The following is a 14,938-nucleotide window of genomic DNA, read 5'->3' on the forward strand; positions in this document are numbered from 1 at the left end:
GGCCTGCACCACAAAGCTTATGACCGAACCCAGGGCTCATGCATGCCAGGCAAGTGCTCTATCAGCTGACCTACATTCCCAGTTCTTGTAAGAGAGAATATATACCCATTATTGAAAGTTTAGTAAATCTAGAAGAGTATAGACAATTTTCAAGCATCAGCTTTATCCTTCCCACCCACCTTTATTCTCTCCACCAAGATAGCAAATTAAGATTTTGATCTTCGTGATCTGCAATCTTTGACCTAGATGCATATTTTCAAAAATAAAAATGCTTTAAAACACATATTAAGTTTGTAACTGTTCTGTTTGCTGTGGTTCCTCATTCTGAAGTCATCTTAGAAAACATGGAGATGCTTCCACTATTAAGAGCCTTTATTGATCTTGCAGAGGACCTGCGTTCGATTCTTAGCACCCACCAAGTGGCTTAAGACTGTTTGTAGATCAAATACCATGGGATCTGATGCCCTCTTATAGCCTCTATGGGCACCAGGCATACCTGTGGTACACAGGTGCACACTTGGGCACACACACTCACATAAAATAAACATTCTAAAACTCTATAAAGACATCATGAGCTACACATTATCCTGTAACACATTATGCAGCCATCATGACAAATCCACCCATTCCCCCATTACTGGAAATATGAGTTGTTTTTACTTTCTACTAAAACAGATAACATTGAATGTAAGCCTTACAAACAATTACTGACCCAGAAGGCAGTGAACACAGAACTCATGAAAAAGGCCAGAGTACAACTGTGGCCATGTGGGTAAGGTTGATAGGCAAGATAAGTAAAATCTACCTAGGGGATATAATTTAGTGGGAGAGTAGTGCCTAGTCTCACTAAGACTTGTGGTGCAATGGTTGGCACCTGAAAAAAAGGAAATAAAATAGCCTGCAAACGAATGAAAGCTTGCACCTTTACTGGCAAATCAGCACAATATACAGAAACTATAAGTAGCAGTTTTAACTACCTACAGAAAATTTCTATGCTTGGTGGTGTAAATATTTTAGAAAAAAAGCTACTCTAATGAAATGTAATGAGAACACGACCTTTCTGAAGAATAATGTATTAGAATGTACCAAGGGATTTTTGTTTGTTTAGTTGTTTCAAGATGGGTTTGTAGCTCTAGCTGTCCTGGAACTTGCTTTATAGACCAGGCTGACCTTGAACTCAAGAGATCCATCTGCCTCTGCCTCCCTAGTGCTAGGATTAATGGTGTATACCACCACTGCCCAGCTATAAATATTTTGGTTGTTATTTTTCAAGAAAGAACTTCTCCATGTAGCCCTGGCTGTTCTGGAGCTCACTCTGTAGACCAGGCTTCCCTCAAACTCACAGTACTGAAGGCTTTAAAGTAATTTGACAATAATTTTATTTTTTGAAATCTACCTTGATGGGAGATGTCATTCTGTAAATCTGTCTTATTGGTTGTTGAATGAAGCACTGTTGGCCAATAGGGAAGCAAGATTGGTGGTGGGTCTAAGAGTCTAAGAGGATTCTGGGAAATTTAGTGAAGGGAGCTGTTGCCATGTGATTCCTGGGAAGAGGGGACACAAGTCTGCGTTCTCAGAAAGATAAGTCCTTATAAAAATATATATTGATGATTATGGGTCAATAATTAAGTCAGAGCTAGCCAATGAGAAACAATAGCAAATGGCCAACAGCTTCATATAGTGGTGTTATTTGGGGGTTCAGACAGCTCAGCAGGGCCCAAGCAGCTGGTGGGAAAGGCAACCCGTTACACCATCCTAAAGAATTTTTTAAAAATCTAGATGATGCACACGTGCACACACACACACACGCACACGCACACGCACACGATGAGGTTGGTTCATTTTAAACATTAACTTAGTGTTACACACAGATACTTAAAATCAGCGCAGACTTGACTCATAACATTGCAATGGTTTGTGTGCAAACTCCCAAAGTTCCCATGCAGGGATTATAACGATGATAGAAAAGGGGCTGTTCAAAGGTGTATTAATACCTTTCCCAGGGGGACTGCATTAGTGAGAGCACCAGCTTTCTGTATCTGTGCTGTCATCAATCCACCCAGTAAGGTCAGTCCCAGAGCTGGGGTGGTCACACCAGCACACTATATAAAACTCCATGCCTAACTTATCCTCCATTCATCCACAAATACACAAGGATTAGTTCAAACACTACAAATACATCTTTCAAAATCCCAGTGACATAGACTACATAAGCAAACAAAACTTTCTCTTAGGATATAAAATTCTGAGTGTCTTTACACATGAGCTGTTCCATTTCTTTGAACAGACTGCTTGGTGAGAAAGAAACAGCAAGTTAGACTGAAAATGTAGGAACTGTGCAAAAAAATACATATCAATACTTCAATCATGCTGAACTATGGTATGAAGCTATTTCCAGAACAAATGTGAGTGGAAGCAATTAATATGTCAGCAACTAGATCACCAAAAATTCTTTCTTTCCTCTTGGTTCTTCAGCAGGGGTTTAATAGATAGTCAATCCATATTTTCAAAAGCCACACTGCTCTCAAATCCACTCCATCAAAATGACTTCCTTCAGTTTAATATTTGAACCACTTTTAAGATTTTAGTAGAAGTCACGGTGCAAATGAGATTCAGCAGCAATATACGTTATTCATTTCAACAGCTTAACAAGAGATAACCCTTAAATTTTCTCTTTCAAATAATGTTACAAACATATCTGATCGTGTCCACTACAGTTACATTTAAGATACAACCATAGAATTACAAAAGACTAGCATATGCAATGATCTTAGTAAAACCCACAATTAGATCATTTCAATTACACATGAGAAATCCAAAGCCTCAAGAGGGAGATTTGTCGACATCTAGAGACTACCACATTAGTTTTCAGAGATATTTTTTATCATTATCACTTAATAACAGTTAAGAGTAATATATACGGTATGTTTCCATGGAAACAAATACAGAAATGAAATGCCTTCCTGCAGCAAGTAAGTATGTGAAATCTACAATGACAGTGTTTAAGTGAAGACGAAAGTTTGCCCATAAAGAATTCCAATCAACATAAAAGACACTGAAAGCAGCAACAAAACACAGTAGGGAAGAAACAACCATAGTAGCATTAGGGAAATGGTTCCTTCTTCCATGGAAAAAAAAAACAGTATAATAATGGAAATCAGTATCAGCATAAGTGGGTTTTTCTGAAACCTTGTGCTGAATTATACACTCCTGTTCCAACCAGCCCTTCAGAGCACTTGAACAGGACTGCAAACCGAGCAAGCTGGCTCAACTTTAATACCAGCAACTTGGAGGCAGAGGTAGAAGGATCACTCTAAGATGGAGGACAACTTGATCTCCCTTGAGCGTTCCAAACTAGATGATGTCATCAAGCAACGCCTCGCTTTGAAACACCTCTCCCTAAAAAGGGAAGTGCATTGTCCCAAGCAAGGGAGCTATCCCAGTCACCCTCTGCCACACAGTCATGTGTCCCCGTCCACCTTGCATTCTGCTTTCCTAAGTACTGAACCTTTTCTGTCTGATGAAATCCCATGAAAAGGCAGGTGGAATGTGTCTTCCTGTCTTTGCAGTCTAGACTTCCCTGTAGTCTGCAGCCTCTCTAACGTAACAAGCCATGTTCACTGGATCCCCAACATTCTCTTTAAAAGCATGCTCCTGACCCTATGTACACGATATATTCAGGAGAGGCAACACCATGGAGACAGGAAGTAGATTACTGTTTGCCAAGGGAAGGAGGAAAAGAAATTGGCAATGATTAACAACAAGCTTGAAGCTGTTTTGCTGGATGATGGAAACATTTTAGAATTAGATATGAGTGATGGTTGCAAAACACTGTTAAAAATGGTATACTAGAAATATTGAATTTTCAGGATGTTTGGATTTTATTTCAGTACAAAATTGCAAATCAACATTCAATACACAAAAACAAATGGAAGATACCTGGCATGCCCTTCCTTTTAATTTTCCTTTTACCCTCCAAAGAGTAAACTCCACATAAGAAGAATTATTCATGCTGAAAGATCATCTTCCAGGAAATGCTAATGATGGCTTCCTTGAGAGTAGGAACTTACATTACTTTTAAGTAGTTGCAGCTCTAAGTTTCTGTGTTGGCAGCTTGAAGTGATTAACACTGGGGAAATTTTAAAAAGTGACCAGGAAGAAAACTATAAAGCATCAGAAAAACAGTAAATTGTTTTCTGAGTCTAGGGTAGCAATGTTTGTTCATTTGCTCAGAATTTAATTTGTTTCTGAAAACAAATCCCTAAGCTACCATTTTGTGCGTGGTAATGAAGATGCTGTGAAGAACCGAATGCAGATGAGATTTACATCAAATTACTTCATATAAGCAGGTAGTTGGGTTAATGAGGTAAGCTATCCATGAGCAGTGAGTTATTTCCCCCCAAAATTTGGCATCTTACTTATGATACTCACGAAATCCAGCAACCTGTGTTCATGTGAGAAAGTTTAGAGCAAAGACAAAACTGTTATGCTTCAGAAAAACTTCAAATTCTGCTATGAAATGCAAGGAAACATCAAACATAATTTGCTGTAGGGAAAAAATCTCTTTTTAAACAAATGGTAATTGCTCCTAGAACAAGAACAAAGAGTACAATATAGTGTTGAATTTTAGGCAAGGGACTGATTTTTACATATATTATTTGATTCTGCATAGTATATTCAATTAGTTGACATTTTTTCATTTGCCTCATTACCAACCATAGTCACTTTATAAAACATCAAAATGTAAGAGAAAATCCAATTTCAATGTTATGCCTTCAAAGTAATCCAAATAAAAACAAGCTAATTAAGTTGACAATGCTTATATTTTCTTCTAGACGCTTATTGATTTAGATGCCCCAAAAAATGAAAGAAATGGAATTTCTCAGTCAACCAAAAGCTTCCTCGTCCTCTCCCTTTATAAGAAAAGTCACAGAGGATCTAAGATGTGGCATTTTAATGACCCAAACGCCTTCTAAATTCAAAGATCGTAATCCACTTTGGCATCAGGAAACAGGGTGCCTTACATAACTGCAACTTTTACTTCATGGGTAAAGAGTCCTCTTCCACACAACCTGCTAGCACAGCCACATCTGAGGAGCAGACTGTCGAGCATCCTATGGCCAGCTTCTGGTTCGGGGTTTGGGAACCAGCAGCACTGACACCACTTAGGGCCTTGTTAGAAATGCAGAACCTCTGACATGATGGCAATCTCAGCACTCGGGTAGCTGAAACAGAACTGTCAAAAGTTCAAGACCACACCACACTAGGCCACAATATATGTGTCAGGCCAACTATAGACGGCTTCCTAAGTAGATCCTATCCCAAGAGCAAAATAGGAACAGAAAAGCAAATAGGCAACTATGAACTCTTAGATTCTAGTCCAGACCGACAGTTAAATAAGTTTACTACAGAAGTCAAGGAGACATAGAGGCTGAAGGTTTAATTCATCATTAGAGTGTTTGCTAGCATGCCTAAGGTCTCAAGTTCAATACTCAGCACTGCCCATCCCCGCCCCCCCAAAATGAAAGAAAACAAATGTGCTGAATGAAAGTCCTAAGGAGTGACATCAAGTGTGGGAAATAGATTATGAGGAAGAAGCACCATAGGCTTGGGTATATACAGATATGAATATGTAAACTGGTAGAGAAAGGCAAAATTCTGATAATATATTTAAAATAGGTAAGTTAGTAACCACGTGATATTATCAAAATAGAATACATAGAAAATACGATTTTTAAAAACAAGAGGCTGAGAAACTAAAACATTAAGTCATCATCAGGTCATTTCTAGACTGACAACTGTGTCACCTCCCTATATAAAGCTACCCACTGCAGACACTCCAACTGGCCTTTCTCTGGAATGGCAAGGGATCATGCCCAAGGAAAGAAAATAAAACTGCCTGACAAGCAGTGGAGGCACACACATTTAATCCCAGCATTCTGGAGGCAGAGGCAGGTAGACCTCTGAGTTCCAGGACAGCCTGATCTACACAGAGAAAACCCTATCATAGAAAAACAAACAAAAAACCTGTGCCCAATCAGCAGGCAAACTTGTGAAGTCACAATTATACTCGGTGTGCCTGTCCCATACCAATCCCATATCAATCCTGACCAGCGCATCTTTAGTACATTGATATTTTGGTCCCGGTATCAGCTCTGCTCCCGAACCCTGCCATCCACATAGGAAGGCTGGTGTAAAAGAGATAGACACGGCCAGCTTAGGCTGCATAGCAAGACTCACCAAAAAAGAAAGAAAAAGGGACAGGTGAGCACTATGCACCCATGAGTGCATGAGACCATGTAGGTAGCGTGAACTTCAAGTGACACTAGGCAATCACTGCCCCGTGGAGCTAAGTGTCCAGCCCTCGGCATCCTGTCTTAAGTATATCAACCTCCTCTTGCTTCTGGGTCTGTGTTTTAAACTGAGCTGAGAAACTGCAGACTCGGTCATTTTCACCTGGTTGCTGACTGCTTCTATCACATCACCTCTGCAATGGCTCAGCACTGTGTTCAGGATCAAAGCACTGCATCAAGGTACTTTCTCAGGGAAGCCCACAGAAACAGAACCTGCATTTTAACAAGATCTCTGAATGACTCATATGCATATTTCAGTTTAAGAAGCACTGCTGAAACTTAAAGCCCCCACAGACACAAAAAGTTGGGTCTCAGAACTCTATTCTGAACATCAGAAGTGAACAAAAAGCATTTGGCACCCAGGACAGTGACTCTGAGCCTCCACAAACACACAGAGAACCATCATCTTCCAAAACTGCTGCAATGGGAAAAAGGGCCTCTGCCCTTGCCTGTCCTTCAAACACAGGACCACTAAAGTGCAACACAGTTTGAGAAGCACTCCAAGCAGGTATCACAATGCACCGTAATATTAATTCTGCAATCTCATACTTGAGTTCAGAAAATCTCTTGCAGATGACGCCATGTCAAGAATACAAACCTAAAGAATATTAAGGTTTCTAATAAAAGAGAAAGGGTTATTTATGAGTTCCTTAATGAGGCTGTGCTGACCTCACAAAGGTCACAGCACATAAGACTGAAAAGCTTTGTTAATGGGATGCCCACAATCCCTTTCCTGGGACAAATGTTCTCATGAATTTTATTCATAGTCTTCCTGACACATACTAGAGGCTCAATAAATGTTCTAAAATGATAGAAAAAATAGTGACAAAGGCTACTTTCGCTGGCCTTTATTGATGTAAAGCACATCTACTTTAACTACATTTCTTTAATTAAATTCTTTGGTTTTGAGAAATTTCTGAAAACTAAAACATAACTCTATACCTCAAATTAACATGATCATAACATTCTCCTACCCCACATCTTCAAGGTAAGGCTTGTACTTTCTATTAATAATCCTATTCTGATATTCCAAGACCCTATTAAATACATCAATCTATACAATTAGAAACAATTATGCCTGGGAAAGATAGGGAAATCACTCTAAGTGTTAGGCAGCAATACAATCAGGATGGGGGAAGGGCACTGAAATAGTTTCTTACTATGTATCCCACGATGGCCTTGAAGGTTCAGTGCTGCTGGTCCACCCTTCTGAGTCCTAAGACTACAGGCATGTGCCACCATGTCTCAGTGAATCTAACTATTTTCAAATAATTAGTGAGTACAAGAAATATAATGCAAAGATCAACTATTATTTTTGCTTGTTTGTTTTTTTTTCTGGGTCCAGATCTCAAGGTAACATTTATTCAAAATCTCTATAAGAGAACTGAACTAGACATTAGAGACATTGTCACACCCACAAAGCTATACACAAGACTAATGAAGCACATTTGTTGAGAATGTTTTGCCTCGTAAAGAAAAAGATTAACAAGAATACAAAACTTTCAGACATTATTTCTGTAAAGAATACGCTCTCTAATGCTTCTCAAAGAGAAAGTGTTTGAATATCAAAGAAAAAGGCTTTGAATTTAACTCTCCACTGCCTGAATAAAGCTTTACGGAGATAAGCAAGCATATACAGTGAATGGGTGAACGTATTGCATTTCAATAACGTACTGAATCCCTGTCACAACACATCAAGTGTAGACACAAACTATCAAAGCACTCAAAAGACACAAGACATTGGGAACCGTTTTGTGACACTGCTTAACCTGAGTTTATTTTAAACAAAATGTTTGCAAGAGCTGACTACTGGGTCACGGAAGGGCTGGCTACTCAGACAGAAGAGAGTATCCCTTGCAGCATGGCACACACATGATGAACCTACACAGTACTTGTTGGATTTGCTTTTGAAATTAGCACCCTCTGAAGGGAAAAAAAAGGAGAGTGAACAAACAAATCTCTACCCTGAGTAGAAAGCAGTTTTCAAATGTCCAAGTGTATCCACTTTCATGTTAAACAAGGGAAGCAACAAGAAAGAGTAATTGTCCTATTCATTACAGAAGAGATAAGAATGACACTTCTGTTTGCAAACTTAATTCACTCCAACTAGTCCCGTTAACTGTGCAATGAAAGCCAAATGCCCTCAGTTACTCAAATCTTACCGTGACCCAAGTTCTTTATGAAAAAGGCTAAATGCACACATTATGTGTCTTTTCTATATGAAACCCTGTCTGAATGAAAGAAGCAACAGACTTATTATTATGAGCAACAGAAAGTCTGAATTGGAATCTTCATACCCAAAGAGCCTGTTGTTCACATCGATGGCAATCCTTTAAAACCCCATCACACAAACTACTACGCAGTTATGTTCTGGGCATCATAGGACCCAAATACAAGGCTGACAGCCATGAGGCTCAATGCTGACACTCTAGATAACAAGTTTTCATAATCTGCTATTCCCCTGCTTTAAGCAGTCAGTGGCTGGGATTAACAAACTCTTTCAAGAGTTGTTTCAGTTACACATCTCTTGTTCAGTTAAAAACAGTTTCATCTTAATGGCTCCTTCCTAGGGGGCAAGAAAGATGATGCTCAAAGGACAGCTAAATAGAATTTGGGGGTTCACTGGACAAGCTTGGGAAAGGACACCTTTGAAGATAGTGCCTAAAAGTAGGAATAACCCTAAGGACAGGTGAGCCGAGAGACTTTTAGTATTGAAGCATAAAAAAGTGCAGCTTACTCTCAAGCTAAATCTCCTAAACACAGACAAACTGCATATGGTCATTCTGACCCAGAACATCACCTCATACCAATAAAGCAAAACTCTACCTTACTAACATCTACGCAGAATTGCGCAGAATATTACTGCATTTCAAAATAATACTGGCTAATCACAGGGGAGCAGGCTTTTCTGGGGGTGCTGCCATGTAAGTTGTCTATCTTACGGCTTCATATGCAAGTTCATATGGTGAAAAATCAAAAGGCAATAGACCACCTGACTTTAGGTTTTGAGGAGCAAATTGACAAAGATACTCTATCAAATTCCAAGTCTATCATCCATAGAGCGTGTATGCTAGCAGCATACCCTGAAATATGGTATCAAACAAGACACTTGCACAGCTCCCCAAGCTCCCCGCAGAGATGATGCCAGAGTCTGAGGACGGAGCTGGTGGGCACACACACTGTGAAGAAGCACTCCACGGGATTCTGATACTCAACCCTCAGCCTCCTGCCCTCACGGCCATTTTCCACTAATAGCATCCATCCCACCGCCAGCTACCGAGACACTTTCTGCTCTTCTTCTATACTACATGTTACTTAAGTGAAATCATTAGAATAAAACACCTGAATTCAACTGGCACTTATTCAGTTTCTAAGAGGTAAAAATAAACCCATGAATGGCAAGTCTTCTATGCTTCCTTTCACAAAACTTCACTGTAAAGCTACATGACAGTTTCTGAAATCCAACGTGTGTATAGTCACGGCTTAGCACACAAAGTATTTGTCAGCTAGTATAGTTCCATAAGGCAAACGTTCACAACCTACTAGCAATTCAAAAAGAAAACAAAAGTTCAGCAACATGATCCACTTACACTGAAGTAAGCAATAACTCCGACACATTAAAGCAAGTAAATAAAATTATTTCAAGGCTAGCCTAAATCCCCCAGTGTGCTTTATACCCTGTATTTTATAATGTAGACGCAGAATGTGGTTACTGTCCGGTAATCTTAAAGAACCCCTTGTAAAAGTAGTTGTATTTCAAAACCTCCTGGTTTTCAGTGTTCCAAACCCAGACTCCACTCCACTTGAATGCATCTCACAAACTTCTTCAACTTGCTTATTTCTCCCTGGTGGTTTATGCTCACCACACATCACATAAACCAATCTGATACCTCCCCAATGCCACACTCCTGAAATCACCCCACAACAGGTGCATACCAAAAACCTAGTAGTTGTCAAATCTCTCCTGCATAGGTTCCAGTGCTGAAAGGGAACTCGGGGGAACGATCTGAAAAAGCATACTCACCTTAATCGGAGCACAACTAAACTTAATTTTCCTATTTGCCGGGATGTCTTCTTCCTCAGGCAACCCAACGATCTCAGAGTACTCCATATCGGGCTGATAGTAATTGCCATCACTGTCGTCCTCTTCGTCTTGCTCGGTGCCTGTCTCTCCCCAGTCTGAGTTATACCTGGACCTCACCCTGTACACATTGTAGTCACTATGCATGTATACATGGGAACTCTCAGAAGTATTCGAGTCTTCGGGTCCTTCTCTCCCACAGCTGGACGCAGAAGCATCGGGAGAGGTTACATCACCACCTGTGAGGTCTGCCTTCCGTGGCTGTGCTGCCTCACTCCCAACCACATTAGCTTCAGCATCTCCTAAAGCTTCGTTTTGTGGGGAGAGGATGACAGACTTTGGCATTGCCTGGTTCTCAGCAGAGGATTCTTCAGGAATATCTTTGTCAGTGCTGCCCAGAGTCTCCTGGGCAGACGTGAAGTCCTCGGCTTCCTTGCTCGGCTGTATCTCCTCACTGGGCAATGAAGCTAGAGAGCTACCTTTCCGAGGCACTTCTGGAGTTGCACTACTCTGCTGAGCGCCCTCCGGCTCAACACCGTGTTGGTTTGATGAAGATCTTGAATTAGAATCCTTGAGGTGGCCAAAGGTATCAAGGTTGGTAACGGTAACAGATGGCAAATTCAGAGGGTAGTGGCCAGTCACTGAGTAGTCACTGTTTTCAGCCTTCTCGGGAGTGATGGCTCCCGGAGACTCAGTGCCCTCAAACACTGCACTCAGCTGACTCACTGTTGGGGAGACAGCCTCAGTCCGGGGACTCAGGCTGTCCAAGGAGTCACTGCTGCCTCGGTTGGACTTGGAACCACCCCACTCATCCTGTGGTTCAGCCCCTCCGGCTTTCTCTTTCTTTGGGGAGTAGCGATTATTGTGCCCTGACTCATGCACACTTCTCTCAAACATCTTCCGAGTCTCCGTGAACTTAGCATATGAAGGGCCATCGTGCATTGTGTCAAATCTACTAATTCGTTCAGAAACAGAGGACTCCAACTTAACCACTGAGCCATCTGTTTTCTCCACAAATTCTTTGGGCTTCATTCTCCTCTGAGGGGATGAAGGTCTACCTTTCCCCCTGGTTTTGGCAACAACAGCAGCATTCTCATTGGGTTCCATACCCATCTGCATAAACAGATTTTTAATTCTGTTGACATTGGAGCCATATTTCCTACCCCTGCTCTGCTGGGAGCCCTCACCATCTTTTGTTTTCTGGTCCCCATCTGACTTGGGTTTGTCAAAAGTACTTTTCAGTGCCTGGAACTCTGTTCTGTATGCATTCCTGTGAGGAGAGGCACTTCTCAGAGTGGTTCGTTCACCTGAAGACTCGGCTTTCAACATTTTTACTTCAAGGGTGAGAAACCAATGCTCATAATGATGAGGGGTAAAACAACAGACAAGAAAACACTCTCTTCCTAATGCCCAGGACTAGGTCAAGCAAAGGACCTCTCAAATGGCATGCTTTTCCAGTGATGATCCCAACGGGCGCATTGGCAATTTATTCAGTCAAGAGTTACACAAATGGCTTTATCAAAGCAAGGCTAGAGGCTCATCTGTAACAGAAAAGAACGAGTTTCTGAATTCATGTGTTTATCTGAATTTTTAACTAGTCAACTAATCTACATTTAACACACACTTTAATTTCCAAGTGGTTTAGCCACAGAGCTAATGCATGACTTCTAACTGGGACATTAAGGTTAAGAAGCTAAAAAGTTACTCTGAATGATCATTGGTAACAAACGTGCTTCAAACATAACTTGGAGATCCTTACAAACCACCACCTCCTATCCCTCCCCTCCCCTCCCCACCTCCACGCCACCCCGACCCCCCTACACTTGACAGTAATGCTTTAGCTTGTCTAGATATTTCTGTGAATGACAGGGAAACAACTCGACAACGCAGATATGCCTCAAAAAGTCAACAAAATGACCACTTCATTTGGGAATTTCCCATAACCGTGTATAATAGGGAAAAGTTTGGAGTCTATGTTTTCAAACTATGTTGCCTACAGAGGCTTATTTGGTGGTTCTGGTCCAATATGGTCATCTACAACATGCTCAAAGTAACAGTTTCAGTGCTATCCCAAGACAAAACAAACAGAAGTAAGTTCTGGAATGTCAATCAAGTTCCACTGTAAGTTGTTCTATGCGTTGTTTGGAAGTTTCCTAGCCAAGAGGCTATTATTAATTAGGGAGTTGGACGTAGAGTCTCGTGGGAATAGATGCATGAGAATGTAACAATCAGAAATAAAATACACCATAACACGACCTTCCACAGCCCTGATTTGTCTCTTCCTTCTGACCCCTAACTTACTACAAGCTGAAGGCAAAAACAACAAAAAACAAACAAGGCAAACACCACGCTTGCTGTTCTCCAGCCCACAGCTGGATTTTCTAGCAATATGTCAGCAGTCCTACACTTCACTCATGCAGTTCTAAACATTTTTTCATTTGCTTTGGCTTGGTTTGGCTTAATATTAGACCAAACCACATCACCCTCAAGCACCATCAGCTGAGGAAGCCCACACTTTCACTTAAATCGGCTCCAAACTCATTTCCTGGCCCATCATGCATGCATGGCCCATGCAGGCAAACAAGAAAGGCTTTCTGAGTGTGGTGCCTGTGGTTTTGGGTGTTTTGTTTTTTGGTTTGTTGTTGGGGTTTTTTTTTTCTTTATTTCTTTTCTTTTTGTAAAGCGTTGAGAATGTCCTTTTACCCATAAACACCCTCCCCTCTCCCCTAGTTGCACACCCCGTTCCCTCCCCCCACCCGCCAGTTCGAGCCCGAAGGGGGCGGAGGCGGGGGCGAAGGGGCCGCCGGGGATTCGAAAACCTGCCCTTACAAAAGACAAACATAAATAACACCAACTTGAGAGGCAGGCTGCCGCCGATTCCCAAGCCTGGTTCGGGACGCAATCCCTCGGCCCCCCGGGGCAGGGCCGGGAGAGCAGGTGACGCCGAGCGCTCCGGTAGGAGGTCGCAGTCTAGCTTTGTGCCAAGAAAGCACCTGAAGTCCTAACACATTGGCTGCGGCTCCCGGAGGCTGCCAGGCGGATCCCAGTGTGTGGCACCGGGAAGAGACGAGCTCTCCCGGGCCACATGAAGCAGAGGGGGGGGACAGCAAACGGGAGGGGGATGATCACAAATGCCTCTCTCTCGCGCTCTCCCTTTTTTCCCTCCCAATGTGCCGGGAAACAATAGATCCCACGGAGAACGCCTCCGCTGCTCACCCCGGCGCTCCCGACCGCAGCCCACCCCCACCCGCGCCTTTGTGCACGCCGCCGCCGCGTCCCCGCGCTCCCGCCGCCCCGCCACCCGCACGCCGCCCCCTTACCGAGCGGCCCGGCCCCGGGCGGGAGGTCGGACTCGTCGGGCGCTCCCCCCGCCCCCGCCCCCCGGCGGCCGTGCGGGCTCGGCGCCGACCGTGTGCCCTCCGCCCCGCGCTCGTCACGGCGCGGCGCGCGCGGCGGCCGCCTGCACTCGCGCCTCGGCCCCCCACGCGCGTCCTAACCCGCGCGGGGCGGCCCCGGGACGCGCGCTGCGCTGGCGTCCTCCTCCCCCCACACACACACCCCGCACTCACACCCCCCCCAGCTCCCCGCGCCGTGGCGGCCCGGCCTGTGGGGCCCCCCGGGCGCCAGCACCCTCGGCTGCGGCCTGGGGCTGGCACGGACGCGCGGCTCGGCCCACGTGCGGGCCCCCCACCCCCCACGATAGGGCCCGAGGCCTGGCGAGGCCCAGCGGACTAAGGGGGACAGGCCTCGGGGACGAGGAAGGCCCCGGGGTAACAGGTGCCTCACCTCGGCGGATGGGATTAACTCTAGGGCCGCGGAAGAGAGGGAGCCCGGCAGCGAAAATCCCAGGAGAGGGAGAGAGGGAGCCTCTGGCGGCCAACGGAGGGCGAAAAGCACCGGCCCGAGGCAAGGCCGCCCCACCCCCAAGGCCGTGGGCGAGGGGGCTCAGGCGCCTAGGGCAAGGCCTGCTCCCCGGGGGAGCCCTGGCAAGTGTGGGTTCCAGGGCTGGGTGTGGACTGCCGGATGCTGCGGACCCAACAGAGTCTATGGTTAACTTGGTGACCCCCATGCATTCCAGGCCGCACGATGGCCTGAGCCGGCCTAGAAGGCCAAGACCTAGGCCCTACTCTTAGTGTGGCCTCCGCTAGGACGGCCCAGCTGGACCTCAAAACACCATCGCTTGAAGCAAAGGGATGCAGAGGTCTTTGGATTTCCTCCTTGTATAGTTTTCCAGTTCACACTCCCTGCTTTTGCCCTTTTGTGAACTCTCAATGCCCCCCACTCCTCCCAATTACTTGAAGTGTTGCATACATTTCTCCTCCACCATACACGATGGACCTTGATGGTCCATATAGATCGTTCACCCATCCAGAAGTCCCATGGGGCAGAAACACAACTTTTGAAGAGTCAAAATAATCGTGTGTTTTGCCACATATGTGTGAGGTGCACATGTAATCCCAACACTGAGACAAGACAGCTGAGTTTGAGGACAGCCTAAACGACA

The 14,938-nt window shown here is 44.0% G+C and overlaps 1 protein-coding gene across 11 annotated transcripts in view; it reads right to left on the reverse strand.

The window, feature by feature from the left end:
- The window catches only part of Ppp1r9a (protein phosphatase 1 regulatory subunit 9A), a 251,376-nt gene extending 237,034 nt beyond the window's left edge, over nucleotides 1–14,342 (reverse strand). For 9 of the 11 annotated variants that reach the window (XM_013122676.3, XM_005082909.4, XM_005082908.4 and 6 more), the window contains exons 1-2: nucleotides 14,221–14,342; nucleotides 10,378–11,975 (exon numbers count right to left, since the gene is read on the reverse strand). In XM_013122676.3, the coding sequence (XP_012978130.1) occupies nucleotides 10,378–11,763 (1,386 nt within the window). In that variant the 5' untranslated portion in view covers nucleotides 11,764–11,975; nucleotides 14,221–14,342. Of the gene's footprint in view, nucleotides 1–10,377; nucleotides 11,976–13,289; nucleotides 13,513–13,754; nucleotides 13,839–14,220 lie in introns of those variants that run through there. The other 2 variants (XM_040728805.1, XM_013122670.3) reach the window with 2 other exon arrangements.
- Nucleotides 14,343–14,938: the final 596 nt, after the last annotated feature.

This window comes from Mesocricetus auratus, unplaced genomic scaffold (assembly GCF_017639785.1).
Source record: "Mesocricetus auratus isolate SY011 unplaced genomic scaffold, BCM_Maur_2.0 Super-Scaffold_100019, whole genome shotgun sequence".
Classification (NCBI taxonomy): domain Eukaryota; kingdom Metazoa; phylum Chordata; class Mammalia; order Rodentia; family Cricetidae; genus Mesocricetus; species Mesocricetus auratus.